This window comes from Eptesicus fuscus, chromosome 10, assembly GCF_027574615.1.
Source record: "Eptesicus fuscus isolate TK198812 chromosome 10, DD_ASM_mEF_20220401, whole genome shotgun sequence".
Lineage (NCBI taxonomy): Eukaryota > Metazoa > Chordata > Mammalia > Chiroptera > Vespertilionidae > Eptesicus > Eptesicus fuscus.
Window position 1 is genome coordinate 13,267,030 of NC_072482.1, and position 14,676 is coordinate 13,281,705.

Genomic DNA, 14,676 nt, shown 5'->3' on the forward strand with positions numbered 1-14,676 from the left:
ATTAGTCCTCTCCAAGGGCCATGCAACAGACTCACCATCTCCATCTGCAGGGGTAGCAGTACTGTGGTCAGCACCTTTTTTTGAAACACAGCATACCGCTAAAGCAAGAAAGCAGGGTTACTGGCTTGTTACCACCAGACAACAGCCATCTCGGGCCACTAGATCCCAAACTGTCTCTGGGCAGATGGGAAGGGGAGAAGGTGGGGTACTGTCCAGGAACATCAGCTTCACTAACAGAAATGAAGGTATTTGACCAGACTTCTGATCCCTCTTCAAGTTATATTAACTGCAGGGAAATTACAGAATTCTCTGAGACTAAGTGACCAGGAGAGGATACCTGATACATCTTTGGTCTACTTTGTATCACAAACAAATGAAATGACCAAAAATTAAATAAAATAAAAATTAACCACCTTTATGTCCAAGGATTAAAAATTTTCCCCTATTTCGACAAAGCCAGAAGTTATTCCTACCATTAATCCGAATTTCTCCTGTTATTTTAGACCATTTCCTTATATTTTGGTCTTAGTATGAACAAATATAATTCAGTTTGCCATTCATAAAATGTCCAGAGGTTGATTTAAGGACTACCTTGTTTCTACTTAATTATTTCTCATCAACCTGTTAGTATTGCTGCGAACATGCCTTAATGGGGTTGGGTGGGTGACCAGTTCTTTCTCCAGAAAAATTCTTCTCTACTTCCCCCGGTTTCCACATGCCACTTACTGATTAGGTCCATGACTTCTCGGGTTAACATCCTCACCAGTTGCTCCTCTAGCATCTCTTGAGACTCTGGGTTTTCCTCTGCAGTCTCATCTTCTCCACTGCAGAACACCAGAGGGTCAAGGTTCCATGAAGTGCAAAAAAGGAAAGGACAAGAAAAGCAGTGACCCTAACTAAACTGTGCCCTGTTCCTTCTCCTGGCGTGCTTCTGGTGGGAATGGACAGCAATGAACCATTGAGGATCATTTGACTTGTGACTATATCCCGTTGGCAGAGTACTGGATCAAAATCCTAAGTGGCTAAGATGGCTCAGCATTCTCCTAAGGCAGGTGAAGGTACCCCCTTATGAAGTCTGAGTCTTATCCGAGTCTGACTAAAGGTCACAGACAAGCCACCTATCATTCCTCTAGGCTGAGAATGACTATAACCCACTGCTGTTCTAGCCCAGAGACAGCGGAAACCGCCTCTCCCCTCTGATCTTCCCCCACCCCAGCTTGGCTTCAGCTCATCCACCAAGGAGAAGAGATGCTCCTTACCACAGCAGGCTCCTCTGGTTGATGACTTGCCATTTTTGGGAAAGCCTCTGGGAAAACAAAAAGGAAGTAAGTGCTAGCACTGTGTAGAAGGTGGGAACAGATAATATCTAAGGTCTACTTCATGATTAAAATTAGCCAAGGATGGTTGCAGGCATCAAAGACAGAACCTTGGGAGGCCCACAGGCTAAAAACCAGGTATGGTTTCTGTAACCTCTCACACCCCTAACAAGGGCAGCCAATTACACATATTTGCTTGGAAAGGATCAATAATTTAGAATTCCTGAGTCACTCTGGACACATTTGTTCTCCACCCAGCTGGTTCCCTTGCTTAATTCCAGAGTCAGAGAAACAGAACCAGGGGAGGCACTCCTCTGATCACCTTTCCTCAGCTAACAGGAAGTTAGGAGCAGAAGCCGACTCTGCAGGTGCTTTGTGGGCAATTAAACCAGTTTAGTTCTTGGGGGGCTGCTTAATCCACTGTAGCAAAGACGAGCTGGTTGCAGACATCCTGGCAAGGCTAGGAACCAACACTTTCAGATGCTCCTGACTTGCAAGAGTCATGAGAGGCCACGCACCGTTCCTGTCCCATCTCTTACCATGTGGAGGTAGGTGAAAAGAGGTCCAAGGATGGGAGACACCAGGGCTTCATAGTGCTCTGGGGGACAGAAGAGCACCAGAGGCTTCACAAAGACCCATGCCGCAGCAGGTTAAGAAGTTTTAGTACATGAGCACATGCCCTTCTCATCCTAAAGCTCCCCTTGTGTGTCAGGCAACAGAATCCTTGGGCAGAGTCAACCGACAAAGGACTTGCAAGATGCCAAGAACATCCTGTGCTCATCTTCAAGCTCTTTTCTGAAAATCCTACGCTGCATGGATACTCATTTCCATTATATGTTTAGTTTCACTATGCTTTCTACCAGGCTGCATGTTATAGGCACTGGGTTGTCTGAAAGTAGGGCGGAAAATAGAAGAGACATTCTTGTAATAAACTCTCCTTCACTATTCTCCTTATAACGCAGGAAAAAAAGATACTAAACAAAAGATGGAAAAAAAAAAAAGAATCCAAATGACAATGAAGTATGAGAGTGCAATTTCAAAGAGGAGCACCTGACAAAATATACAAAAAGGATGAAAGTGGGATGGTAGCCCTAGCTGGTTTGGCTCAGTGGATAGAGCGTCGGCCTGCGGACTGAAGGGTCCCGGGTTTGATTCCTGCCAAGGGCCACATGCCCAGGTTGCTGGCTCGATCCCCTGTAGGGGGCCAATCGATGATTCTCTCTAATCATTGATGTTTCTCTCTCTCTCTCCCTTTCTCTTCCTCTCTGAAAAAAAAAAAAAAAAAAAAAGTGGCATGGTAAGGATTTGTGCCCAGCAATGAGCTTTCAAGGCCCCCTGGACTGCCTTCCCGTTATTTACTTCAGTCTCCTTGTCCTTATTTTTTTTTTCTTCAATCCTCAAGAAAAACATATCTATATATATAAAAGGCTAAGTGACTGACCATATGTCTGACCGACCGTTACATATGATGCGCACTGGCAATTTAAAAATAAACGTTGACTCGTGCATGTGCAATACATATAAAGCTCTCACTGGCGCCAATCACACGTGTGTGTTTTGATCTGTCATTGTCGATCGTGAATTTGGTTGATACTTTTATTATAGAGAAAGGGCAAATGGTGATATTAAAATATTTCTTCTAATTAATTTTCTTTCAATGTGCACGAATCTGTGCACTGGGCCACTAGAGTGTGTGTGTGTGTGTGTGTGTATGTGCTCTGGGGGACAGAAGAGCACATATATACATTTTTATATATATATATTTTTTGTTAATCCTCACCCAACGATATTTTCCCATTGATTTTTAGAGAGAGTGGAAGAGGGAAAAACAGAAACATCCGATGTGAGAGAAACACATCGATTGGTTGCCTCCTGCATGTGCCCTGACCAGGGCCCAGGGTGGGGAGGAGCCTGCAACCAAGTATATGCCCTTTACCAGAATTGAACTCGGGACCCTTTGGTCCACAGGCTGTGCTCTACCATTGAGCCAAACTGGCTAGGGCACCGAAGGATATTTTTATTGATTTTAGAGAAAGAGGAAGGGAGAAGGAGAGAGAGGGAGTGACAGGAAGGGAGGAAGGGAAAGAGAAACATTGATTGGTTGCCTCCCATATGTGCCCTGACCAGGGATCAAATCCAAAACCTAGGTATGTGCCTTGAGTGGGAATCGAACCTGCAACTTTTTTGGTGAACGGGATGATGCTCAACCGAGCCACCCAGCCGGACAATCTTCTTGTCCTTTTAACATGGTTATTATAAACTTAGCTATATGATTCCATCTATTCCATGCAGCTCAGCTCTGCCTCCTCTGGTGCCTATGAACTGTTTCTATATTCAATCTTCTGGGATAGCGAGGGACTTTGAAAGGATATGAAGCATGGGTCTGAGTCGGTAGTCAGGAATATTGTTCAAATTGACGAAAGCTGAGCTGAGGAGCTGGGTAGCCAGATGCTCCACGGTGTAAAAGTCCTGCTGCATGGAAGGGCCTGCCTTCCCCAGGATATGGAAACTGTAAAGGAAATAATAGGCAATGACACATTCAACATCTATTAGTGCCAGCCCCGATTGCCCTGGGATATCTCTGTGCCATGGATTTTGGTATAGAGACTTCTAGTCTACAATAAGACTTTTCAGCTAGAAGAGCAATTATATTTACTCTTTAAGAGAAATTTAACGTAATTAGTATACTCTGAAGATGTGGACTTAATCTTTTATCAAAAGTGAAAATAACACCCCCTGCCTCCCTCTTAAGGAAACTCTTGATAGCAGATTCAGCATCTTTTGAAAGTCGGTTGTTGGTACCCTTTGGTACCCAAGGTTAACAGTAGCCTTCATTATTTCCCAAGTAATACAGATTTACAATGGAGAACCTCGTTAGCTTGGCTGATTAGGGCTCTGGGGTAGTGAGGCCAAGGCTGAGGCTGTGGCAGTGTACAGGAGGGCCACTTACCTCCCTGTCCCACAACTAGGACCTGAAAGCAAAATCTGGCCAGCCACCTCCCAGTATCCCATAAAAAGTAGGCTTTGGGTCGTGAGAGGTCTGAGAAAATGCATCCCTACCACTATATCTTCTGCTTTGGTCTCATCATTTTATGTATCAGAAACAGACATGTTGGACATAAACGATCAAGTCACGGCTAGGACTGAGGCACATATGACAACTATAAAAAAGCAAATGTAAGAAAACTGTTCATTTTGACTTGACACTAGAGTTAGTTCCTTGTTAAAATTTTGCCTCATCTTACCTGACTCTAATTCTAGATCAAAAGTCCAACACATGGCCATTCCTATATAGCAAGTACCTAGGAAGAGAATGGGGAGGCTGCATTGGTTCATTACCAGTTCTCATAGAGGGTGGAGAAGAAACGCTGCATTCTTTCCAAGGCCGTTTTGTAAACAGGAGAGTCATTCAGTTCCAAGAGAGGCTGAGGTAATCCTACAGAGAAACACAGGTCAGGTACGGCTGCTCCACTGCCGAGAGTCTTAACTTACCAACACGCAATCGCAGGCAGATGTGGTTTGGGGGTGGGAGGATGAGGAGTGTTATAAATGCCAAGCAGCTGGCCAAGTCTTCTACCAGCTGGAAGTGCCAAGAGCTCTACTGTCTTGGTCGGAAAAGATGAAAGCTTTTTAAGTACCCAGGGCTCAACACTAGACTTGGATACTCCAACTTTTGCTTGGGTTTCTCCAGATGGGACTTGTACCAAAACACACAATGACAGCTCAAAATGATATTCTCTCCATAAGGAAGTGGGGCCTCCCTTTTTAAGTGTGGAACCTCTTTTTCAAGCAAAATTTTATGCAAAACCCAAGATGTACAACAGATCAAAATGAAAACCACTTACCTCAGTATAGTAACTGCCTTAGAAGAGCTATACGTCTAATCAGAGGTAACTTTATATTTCAAGTCTTGCTCATGGTTGGAAGCTGCTAGAAGGAACTGTTTGTCCATTCTACTATGTTTTGGTTGGTCATATAGTTCTATAGCAGGAGTTCCTGGTTTAATGTGAATAACTAAATGCAAGGGTGTGTGTGTGTGAAGCAACAACTACGTTTTATAATGGTAAACCATTTCTTGGCAGTTTTATTTTTACTGTTTTATGCAACATGGACCTTAAGTGTAGTGGTGCCAAAGGAAATGGCCCAGGACCATGTAGGCCAAGACAGACATAAGCTGTGGAAAGGCCAACTAACACCCTTCCTTTCATTAACATGCTTACTGGATTGCTTATCCACAGCCAGGCCCAAGGTTATGGCTGGGAACGAAGAGATACTGTGGAGGTAGTGACGAAGCTTCAGAGCCAGCATGAAGCTTCAGAGATAGGCACAAGGTTTAGACAACTATGGATGTCTCTAGCTCTCAGTTCTAACCATCAAGGCCTTGCTCTCTTTTGTTTCAGCCACATGCGTCAGCCTTCTCTATTTCCTGGACATCTCTGTAGGATTACCTCTCGTTCCTGCATGCCTTAGCATCTTGTATCTGTTGGCCCAGAATGCTCAGCTTCTCCTCTTATGCCCTACCTGGTAGCTCCTACTCATCCTTCAAGTCTCCACTGGGGGGCAATCTTCTGACTCCTCCCCATGACAGCCTCTCAGTCATTTTCCTTCACAGCACATGTCACAATTATGACTGCATAGTTATTTGCTAGTGGGAAAAATGAGTTAAAGCAACATTCTAATCCAGAAAACATGGCTTAGAAAGTATTCCTTAAAAATTTTTGATAACATATTACTGATAAAAGCTATTTAAGCTTAATTGTTTTAATAATTTTTTTCTATACATAAAAGGCAAAATTATGCTAATATACTTCAGGTAAAAAAGACATGGTTTATTTATAATCTAAAGGCTCTACCTGGAGGGGTTAATGTGGGGTGAGGGTACTAGGGGGGAGAAACTGCCTCTGAAGACTTTCTCTGTATGCTTCGACAATGACGTAAATGCCTGTGGGAACTCCATGCATGCATTTCTGAACAAATGGGTGGTCAAGTAGTGCCGTGACCAGGAGACACAAGGCACACTGAGGCTGCTAGAAGAGCCCATTAGAGATAAGGTGAACAACAACAACAAAAGGCTAGATGTCTTACCTAAAATAGCAGATTTTTCCACTTCAAGCATATCCAGAGCCTTTGTGAAAGGCTCTACCATTTTGGCTAGCATTTCTGGAGCATATAAAGTATTGTGAGTTCTAAAAGAAAAAAAAAAGGATGCTATGTGAACTTTTCCTAGTCTGTTGCAGAAGGCAAGAGTGGGTTTCACCTTGTAATTCAGTTACACTTCCACATAGACAAGTCTCCCTGTCACCACTACTCCTGGCAGGGGGAAGAAAACACAGTATTAACATTTAAATGCTTCCCTGGAAAAGAGCATAGACTTGAAGCTATTAAGTGCAGTTGTACAGTATACAACCTAAAAGCAATCAAGGTGAAAACCAAATCCTGAGATAGCTAGACAGTATCACAGTCTGAGGCTAGAAAGCAAAATTCTTTTAAACTTGAGACTGTGCCTTGGCACTCCATCTTCTGACTGCCAGTGACACGGGATGAAATGTCAGAGGCATTGTGGATGCACAGGGAGGACACAGAGCGAATGGTAATATGCTCCCATTTTTCAAATGTTGTCTCCATCCCAAGAACATGGACCTACAACGCTCTGATGCTCTGGAGGAACATCCAGTTCCCAAAATGTGTGCCTGTTTTCCACCAAAATGACTTACCTGAGCAGTTATTGGCTTTGGATGACTAAGCAGGAATGACTGTGGACCTGATCTGCCTGCCATCTACAGTAGCCCCTCTACCTGCCATCTACAGTAGCCCCTCTACTTGCCATCTATGGTATACCCCCCTACCTGCCATCTTCAGTAGCCCCCCTACCTGCCATCTTCAGTAGCCCTTCTACCTGCTATCTATAGTATAGACCCTCTACCTGCCATCTACAGTAGCCCTCTACCTGCCATCTATGGTATACCCCTCTACCTGCTATCTACAGTAGCCTCTCTACTGCTATCTACAGTAGCCCCTCTTGCCCACAGCAATGGCACTACTGAACAATCTACAGCCAAAGAGCATAACTACCTATTTTTCTTTTAAAAGTTAATTATAAAACATCTCAAAACATACAGAAAGCTACAAAATATAACAGGTAGTAGCAAGGTTACATATTTAAGATGCACACTGACCAGATCCTTTTAGACTCTGCTTATTAAAACACACACAATCTTCAACATTGTTTTTAAAATCTAACTATGTACACTTGTTAGTACACTCACTTAAACTACATTTTAGAATGTCACTTAATAAGTTACTTCCAGGTCATTGCCCCGTTTTCCTACTAAAAGCTAATTAGATTGTCTCCACTCTTTTGCTTATAGAGAGCCCAGCAATGAGCTTTTCTGAAGAGGTCTCCCTGTGTACACATGTGACAGTTTCTCTGTGGTGGATGTAAACAGGTAGAATTACTGGAAACTGGTCCTTTGCAACTCTTCTCCCAGTCTGTGGCCTGACTTGCTTACACTAACATTTGCAATAGGCTTTACTTTTTTTCTTGTGGTAAAATACATACAAAATTTACCATTTTTAAGTGTCCAGTTTAAATGGTATAAATACACTCACACTGTTGTGCAATCACCACCACCAATCATCCCCATAAGTATTTTCATCTTGTAAAACAAACTCTATACATATTAAGCAAAAACTCCCCATTCCTCCCTTCCCTGAGCTCCTGGCAACCACCATTACACTTCGTTTTTATGATTTTGACTATGTTAGGTACCTCATACAAGTGAAATCATAGTACTTGAACAAAAATGGAGCTACTTGGCAAGCCTGACAAGATCAGTGACTGAAAGTAACCACAGGATGTTTTGATCATGTAAAAATTCTTAAGTGAACAGATTATAATGGAAAGAAGTCATGTCTTAAGGCTTATATATACAATAGATTAATCTCTACCTGGAGCAAGTTCTGTCCATTGTTTTTGTCCAAGAATAATATACATAAAATGTCAAGATGATCTTGTCTACAAACCTCCAAGGATAAACACCCCAGTATGGTCAGACAACCCCAACATTCTTCATTATGATCTTTTACCTGCATACCTCTGTCAACTATGTATGTTAAATGTTAAGTATCCTGCACCCATCAATGTAAAAGAAGCATGTATCTCTCCATTTTACTTTGCATCCAACCCTAGAGATTTCTCTTGCTTTACTTTCTCCGCCCTTAACTCACCACCAATGGATTTCATGTAACCTTCCTATGTCTTCTCCTTTGATTCTAATGTATAAAATAAACTGCAAAACTGCTACTCCTTGGAGCATTATATCTCAATCCTTTTGAGATTTTGCTTCCCCGACTGGCCCCAAAACCTTGGCTCAAATAAACTCTCTAAACCTTTCTTTAGGTTTGGAATTTCTTTCAACAATTATTTGTCTTTTTATGACTGGCTTATTTCACTTAGCATAATATCCTTAAGGTTTGTCCATGTTGTAGAATATTGCAGAATTTTCTTCATTTTATTTATTTAAATATACTTTTATTGATTTCAGAGAGGAAGGGAGAGAGAGAGAGACAGAATCATTAATGATGAGAGAGAATCGATTGGCTGCCTCCTGCACACCCCACAACCTGGGCAAGTGCCCTGACCGGGAATCAAACTGTGACCCCCTGGTTCATGGGTCGATGCTCAATCACTGAACCATGGTGGCTGGGCAGAATTTTCTTCTATAAATATCGTTTAAGACACCCTACATTAGATATGTGATTCACAAATATTTCTCCCATTCTGTAGGTTGCCTTTTTATTCTGTGGAATAATGTCTTTTAATGCACAAAATTTTAAGTTTTCATGAAATCCAATTTATTTTTTTGTTACCTGTGCCTTTGGTATCATATCCAAGAAATCATTTCCAAATCCACTGTGAAGCTTTTATTCTATGATTTCTTCTAAAAGTTTTATTCTTTAGGTCTTACATTAGGTCCTTGATTCACTGAACTAATTTTTATAAATGGTGTTAGGTAAGGGTCCAACTTCATTCTTTTACATGTGGATATACAGTTTTCTCATTTATTCAAAAGACTGTCCTTTTCCCATTGACTAGTCTTGGCATTCTTGTCAAAAATCATTTGACCATATATGTGAGGATTTATTTCTGGGCTACCTACTATATTCCATTGGCCTATATGTCTACTTTAATGGCAATACCACACTGTTTTGATGAAGGTAGCTTTGTAGTAGGATTTGAAATCAGAAAGTATGAGTCCTCCAGTTTTGTTTTTCAAGATTGCTTTGGGTATTTGGGGTCCCTTGAGATTCCATATGAATTACAGGATGAGTTTTATTATTTCTGCAAGAAACATCATTGGGATTTTGATAGGGGACATTGGATATATAGATTGTGTTGAGTACTATTGACATTTTAATAAAATTAAGTCTTCCAATCCCATCTACACTAATAAAAGAGAAACATGCAAATTGACCATCACTCCGCTACGCCATCAGTCAATCAGGAGGGAATATGCAAATTAGAAGGACAAAGATGGCATGGAGTGGCCGGGTGGGGCAGGATGCCTGCTATGAGAGGGAGGGCGGGGGGCGAAGGGATCTACAGGAGCAGCACTCTGGCCACAGCGAAGATGAAGACTGCAGACTCCGGCCGGAATCTGCAGCGAAGACGAAGATGGCAGACTCCAGCTGGAGTCTGCAACAAAGACAAAGATGGCAGACTCCGGCCTGAGTCTGCATCGAAGACGAAGGTGGCAGAGTCTGGCCGGAGCCCGCAGCAAAGACGAAGAAGGCAGACTCCGGCCGGAGCGAAGGCCTGGGTCCCGGGTGCCGGAGGAAAACCGGTGCTGGAAGCCAAGGGAAGGAAGGCCTATTGCACGAATCTCTTCGTGCAACGGGCCTCTAGTTTATTTATATCCTCTTTAATTTCTTTTAGCACTATTTTGTAGTTTTTAATGTATAAGTTGTTCAACCTTCTTGGATGTTAATTCCTAAGTATTTTGTTCTTTTTAATGCTATTATAAATGCAACTGTTTTTGTCATTTCCTTTTTGGATTGTTTATTGTTAGAATATAGAAATGCAACCTATTTTTGTACGTTTATTTTGTATCCTGCTACTTTGTAGAATTCATGTATAGTTGACCCTTGAGCAACACAGGTTTGAAATGCATAGGTCCTTATACATGGATTTTATTCAATTGGGATTTTCTATTTATTTGTGAATAGAAATAATTTTACTTCTTCTCCAATTTGGATGCATTTATTTCTTGCTTAACTGCTCTGTCTGGAATTTCCAGTACACCATGTTGGATAGCAGTGGTAAAAGTAGCTATCCTTGTCTTGTTCCTGATGGAAGAGGGAGCGCTTTCCATCTTTAATCATTGAGTATTCTATAAGTTGTTAATTTTTTTATAAAAATCATTTTTCAGCCCTAGCCGGTTTGGCTCAGTGGACAGAGGGCTGACCTGTGGACTGAAGGGTCCTGGGTTCGAGTCTGGTCAAGGGCACATGCCTGGGTTTGCAGTCTCCATCCCAGTAGGGTCGTACAGGAGGCAGCCAATCAATGATTCTCTCTCATCACTGATGTTTCTATCACTCTCTCCCTCTTCATTCATCTCTGAAATAAATAAAAATATATTTTAAAAATAAATAATAAAAATCATTTTTCATGTTGAGACAGTTCCCTTCCAGTCCTAGTTAGCAGAGTTTTTATCATGAGAGGATGTTAGATTTTGTCAAATGCCTTTTCTGTGTCAATTAAGGTGACCTTTTTTTCTTTTGTTCTATTAATATGGTATATTACATTTATTTATTTTTCTATGTTGAACCATCTTATATCCCAGGATAAATCCCACTTGGTCATAGTGTCTAATCCTTAACAGGCTGTTGGCTTCAGTCAGCTTGTATTCTATGAGATTGTCCACAACTCTGCCTTAGCCTTTACCTGCTGCTGTGTGGAGCCCAAGAATAGGTAACAGGTGCCATTTATTTATTTATTTATCCTCACCCGAGTATATTTTTTCCATTGATTTTTTAGAAAGGGGGCGGGGGGAGAGAAACATTGACATGCGACACATCGATTGGCTGCCTCCGGCTCGCATCCCAACCAGGCTGAAGATGGAACCTGCAACCAAGGTATATGCCCTTCGGTTTAAGGGCTGACTCTCTAACCACTGACTCTAACCAAAATCAGCCAGGGCACCCTTTACTTTTAAAAGCTGCAATGAGCCATCATTTTAGTTTCTGAATTGAGTTTTATTTGGAAGATACCTGATACTATAAAATGATCTCTAATAATATCAGTTTCCTGAAGAAATTCAGTCTTAAGTTTGACAGAAAGCTGATGGGCTGTTTCTTATTTTTTAATTAAAGTGTGGTGTGACCCCAAGAGAAAATTTAGAAAACAGAAGGGTTAATACATTATATGTCAAATGTCCCTGGAGCTACAACAGAATCTTGTTGTATTCTCCTCCTCCGTAAGAGGTGGTAGCAACACAGTAGCCGCACCTCTAACGCACAAGCAGAGGAGGCCTCAGAGTACATACTGCTCTGACATCTCTGACTCCAGGTCAGTTGTTCATAGGCAGGGGCATCTACAACACCTAGTAATATTCAGGCTCTTGAACTATCACCTTTCTTGACACACTTGCAAGTTAGAGCTCTCTGGTTCCACATTAAGAGGGACTAGTTACTGCTTGGCAAATAAAAAGACAATTAGGTAATCAAAGTTTTAACTTTTGGACAATCTGTACTTATCTGAAATACAGGGATGGGCAAAAGAAGGTTTATAGTTGTAATACAAATAAATAATACAATCTATACTAATCCTAATAAAAGAGTAATATGCAAATTGACATACCTCTGCTACACCCACAAGCCACACCCACCAACCAATCAGGAGCAAGTATGCAAATTAACCCTCTCTTCGGCCACGGAGAGAGCAGGAGGCTTGGGTTTCCCCGGCAATGGAAGAAGCCAAGCTTTCTGCCTGCCCTGGCCTGCCTTGGCCTCCGCTCAAGGCTACAAAGTTTCAATTATAGAAGATAAATAAATTCCAGATACCAGGGCCTCCGCTTGGGTCGCTGGGGGGCGTGGCCAGCCTGCAAACCACCACAGGCCCCTCACTCAGGCCGCCCCACGCCCCAAGGGAACCCCCACCCTGATTCGGGACACCCTTCAGGGCAAACCAGCCGGCCCCCACCCATGCACCAGGCCTCTATCCTATCTAATCCTATTTAATCAAAGAATAATATGCAAATTGACCGTCACTCAAACACACAAGATGGCTGTCCCCATGTGGTCAAAGATGACTGCCCCCATGTGGACACAAGATGGCAGCCACAAGATGGCCAGCAGGGGAGGGCAGTTGGGAGGAATCAGGCCTGCAAGGGAGGACAGTTGTGGGCGATCAGGCCAGCAGGGGAGGGCAGTTGGGGTCACCAGGCCTGCAGGGGAGGGCAGTTAGGGGCGACCAGGCCTGCAGGGGAGGGTAGTTAGGGGCAAACAGGCTGGCAGGGGAGCAGTTAGGCACCAATCAGGCTGGCAGGGGAGTAGTTAGGGGGTGATCAGACTGGCAGGCAGAAGCAGTTAAGGGCAATCAGGAAGGCAGGCAGGCGAGCAGTTGGGAGCTAGCAGTCCTGGATTGTGAGAGGGATGTCCGACTGCCCGTTTAGGCCCGATCCTACCTGGATTGGGCCTAAACGGGCAGTCGGATATCTCTCGAGGGGTCCCAGATTAGAGAGGGTGCAGGCTGGGCTGAGGGACACCACCCCCATGCACGAATTTCGAGCACCGGGCCTCTAGTAAGAGGATAATATGCTAATTAGACCAGATAGAACAGATGGCTTCCAGCAAAGCTGCAGCAGCTGTGAGGGCCGAGGAGGGCTGGCAGCTTTGGCAGCCTGCAGTGGCAGCAGCAGTGGGGTGATGGGGGCAGTGCCTTCCCCTGATTGCCTGGTTGCCTCCTGCAGAGGGAGGCCAGACTGTGACTTAGGCCCGCTCCCTGCAAGGAGCAAGCTGTCAGTAGGACATCCCCTGAGGGTTCCCGGACTGTGAGAGGGGGCAGGCAATGCTGAGGGACCCCTCCCCCAGAGTGCACAAATTTTCGTGCACCGGGTCTCTAGTAATTAATAAATAATAATACAAGAATAACCCTAGCTGGTTTGGCTCAGTGGATAGAGCATCGGCCTGCGAACTGAAGGGTCCCAGGTTCGATTCCGGTCAGGGGCATGTACCTTGGTTGCGGGCACATCCCCAGTAGGGGGTGTGCAGGAGGCAGCTGATCGATGTTTCTCTCTCATCGATGTTTCTAACTCTCTATCCCTCTCTCTTCCTCTCTGTAAAAAATCAATAAAATATATTTAAAAAAAAAAAAAAAAAAAAAGAATAACCCTAGCTGGTTTGGCTCAATGGATAGAGCATCGGCCTGTGGACTAAAGGGTCCTGGGCTGATTCCAGTCGAGGGCACATGCCTGGGTTGTGGGCTCGATCTCCAGTGTGGGGTGTGCAGGAGGCAGCCAATCAATGATTCTCATCATTGATGTTTCTATCTCTCCCTCTCCCTTCTCTGAAATCAATAAAAATATATTAAAAAAAGAAAACACAAGAATAAACTGTTTTGAGTACTTAAAACTGTAAACCTACTTTTGCCAACCCCTGTATTTTTAGTATCACCAGCTATGAGTATAATCCCTGTGCTAAATAAGCCTTCACACACATAAAGATTTCAGTAGAACATACAGAAGATATATAGAAACAATGTAACAAATTTCAAGTTAGCAGAAAAGCTGCTATTATAAACAGATGATGATGACAATGTACCTTTTGAGAACTAGAGTTCTGCTCCCCATATTTGTCCTCTATCCAACCCACTAGAAACAACATTGTCCAACAAGAAATACAATGTAAACCACTACAAATTTTCTAGCCAGCCAAACTTAAAAAGGGAAAAGAAACAGGTTAAATTAATATTTTATTTAAACCAATGCATCAAAAAAAAATTTCAACATGTTAACATTAAAAATTATTAACAAGCTATTTTATACTCTTTTTTGCAATAAGTTTTCAAAATCTGGTGTGTATTTTATACTTACAGCTTATCTCAATTCAAACTAGCCACACTTCAAGTGCTCAATAGCTAATTACAATAGTTAGTGGCTAACATAGTAGATAGCATAGCTCTAACATCTTTTGTTGTTGTTGTTTTTTGTTGTTGTTAATTCTCACCTGAGGATATTTTTCCCATTGATTTTTAAAGAGAGTGGTAGGAAGGGGAATGCAGAGAGAGAGAAACATCGATGTGAGAGAGACACATCAATTGTTTGCCTCCGCACACATCCCAACCAGGGCCCGGGGTCGAGCC

General features: G+C 42.8%; 1 protein-coding gene across 1 annotated transcript in view; it reads right to left on the reverse strand.

Annotated features, from left to right (window-relative positions):
• The window catches only part of XPO5 (exportin 5), a 56,952-nt gene that overhangs the window by 4,456 nt on the left and 37,820 nt on the right, over positions 1–14,676 (reverse strand). Inside the window, exons 21-27 of the mRNA XM_028127980.2 lie at positions 6,402–6,502; positions 4,656–4,752; positions 3,689–3,825; positions 1,856–1,953; positions 1,260–1,306; positions 727–824; positions 36–98 (exon numbers count right to left, since the gene is read on the reverse strand). Of these exons, the coding sequence (XP_027983781.2) occupies positions 36–98; positions 727–824; positions 1,260–1,306; positions 1,856–1,953; positions 3,689–3,825; positions 4,656–4,752; positions 6,402–6,502 (641 nt within the window). The remainder of the gene's footprint in view (positions 1–35; positions 99–726; positions 825–1,259; positions 1,307–1,855; positions 1,954–3,688; positions 3,826–4,655; positions 4,753–6,401; positions 6,503–14,676) is intronic.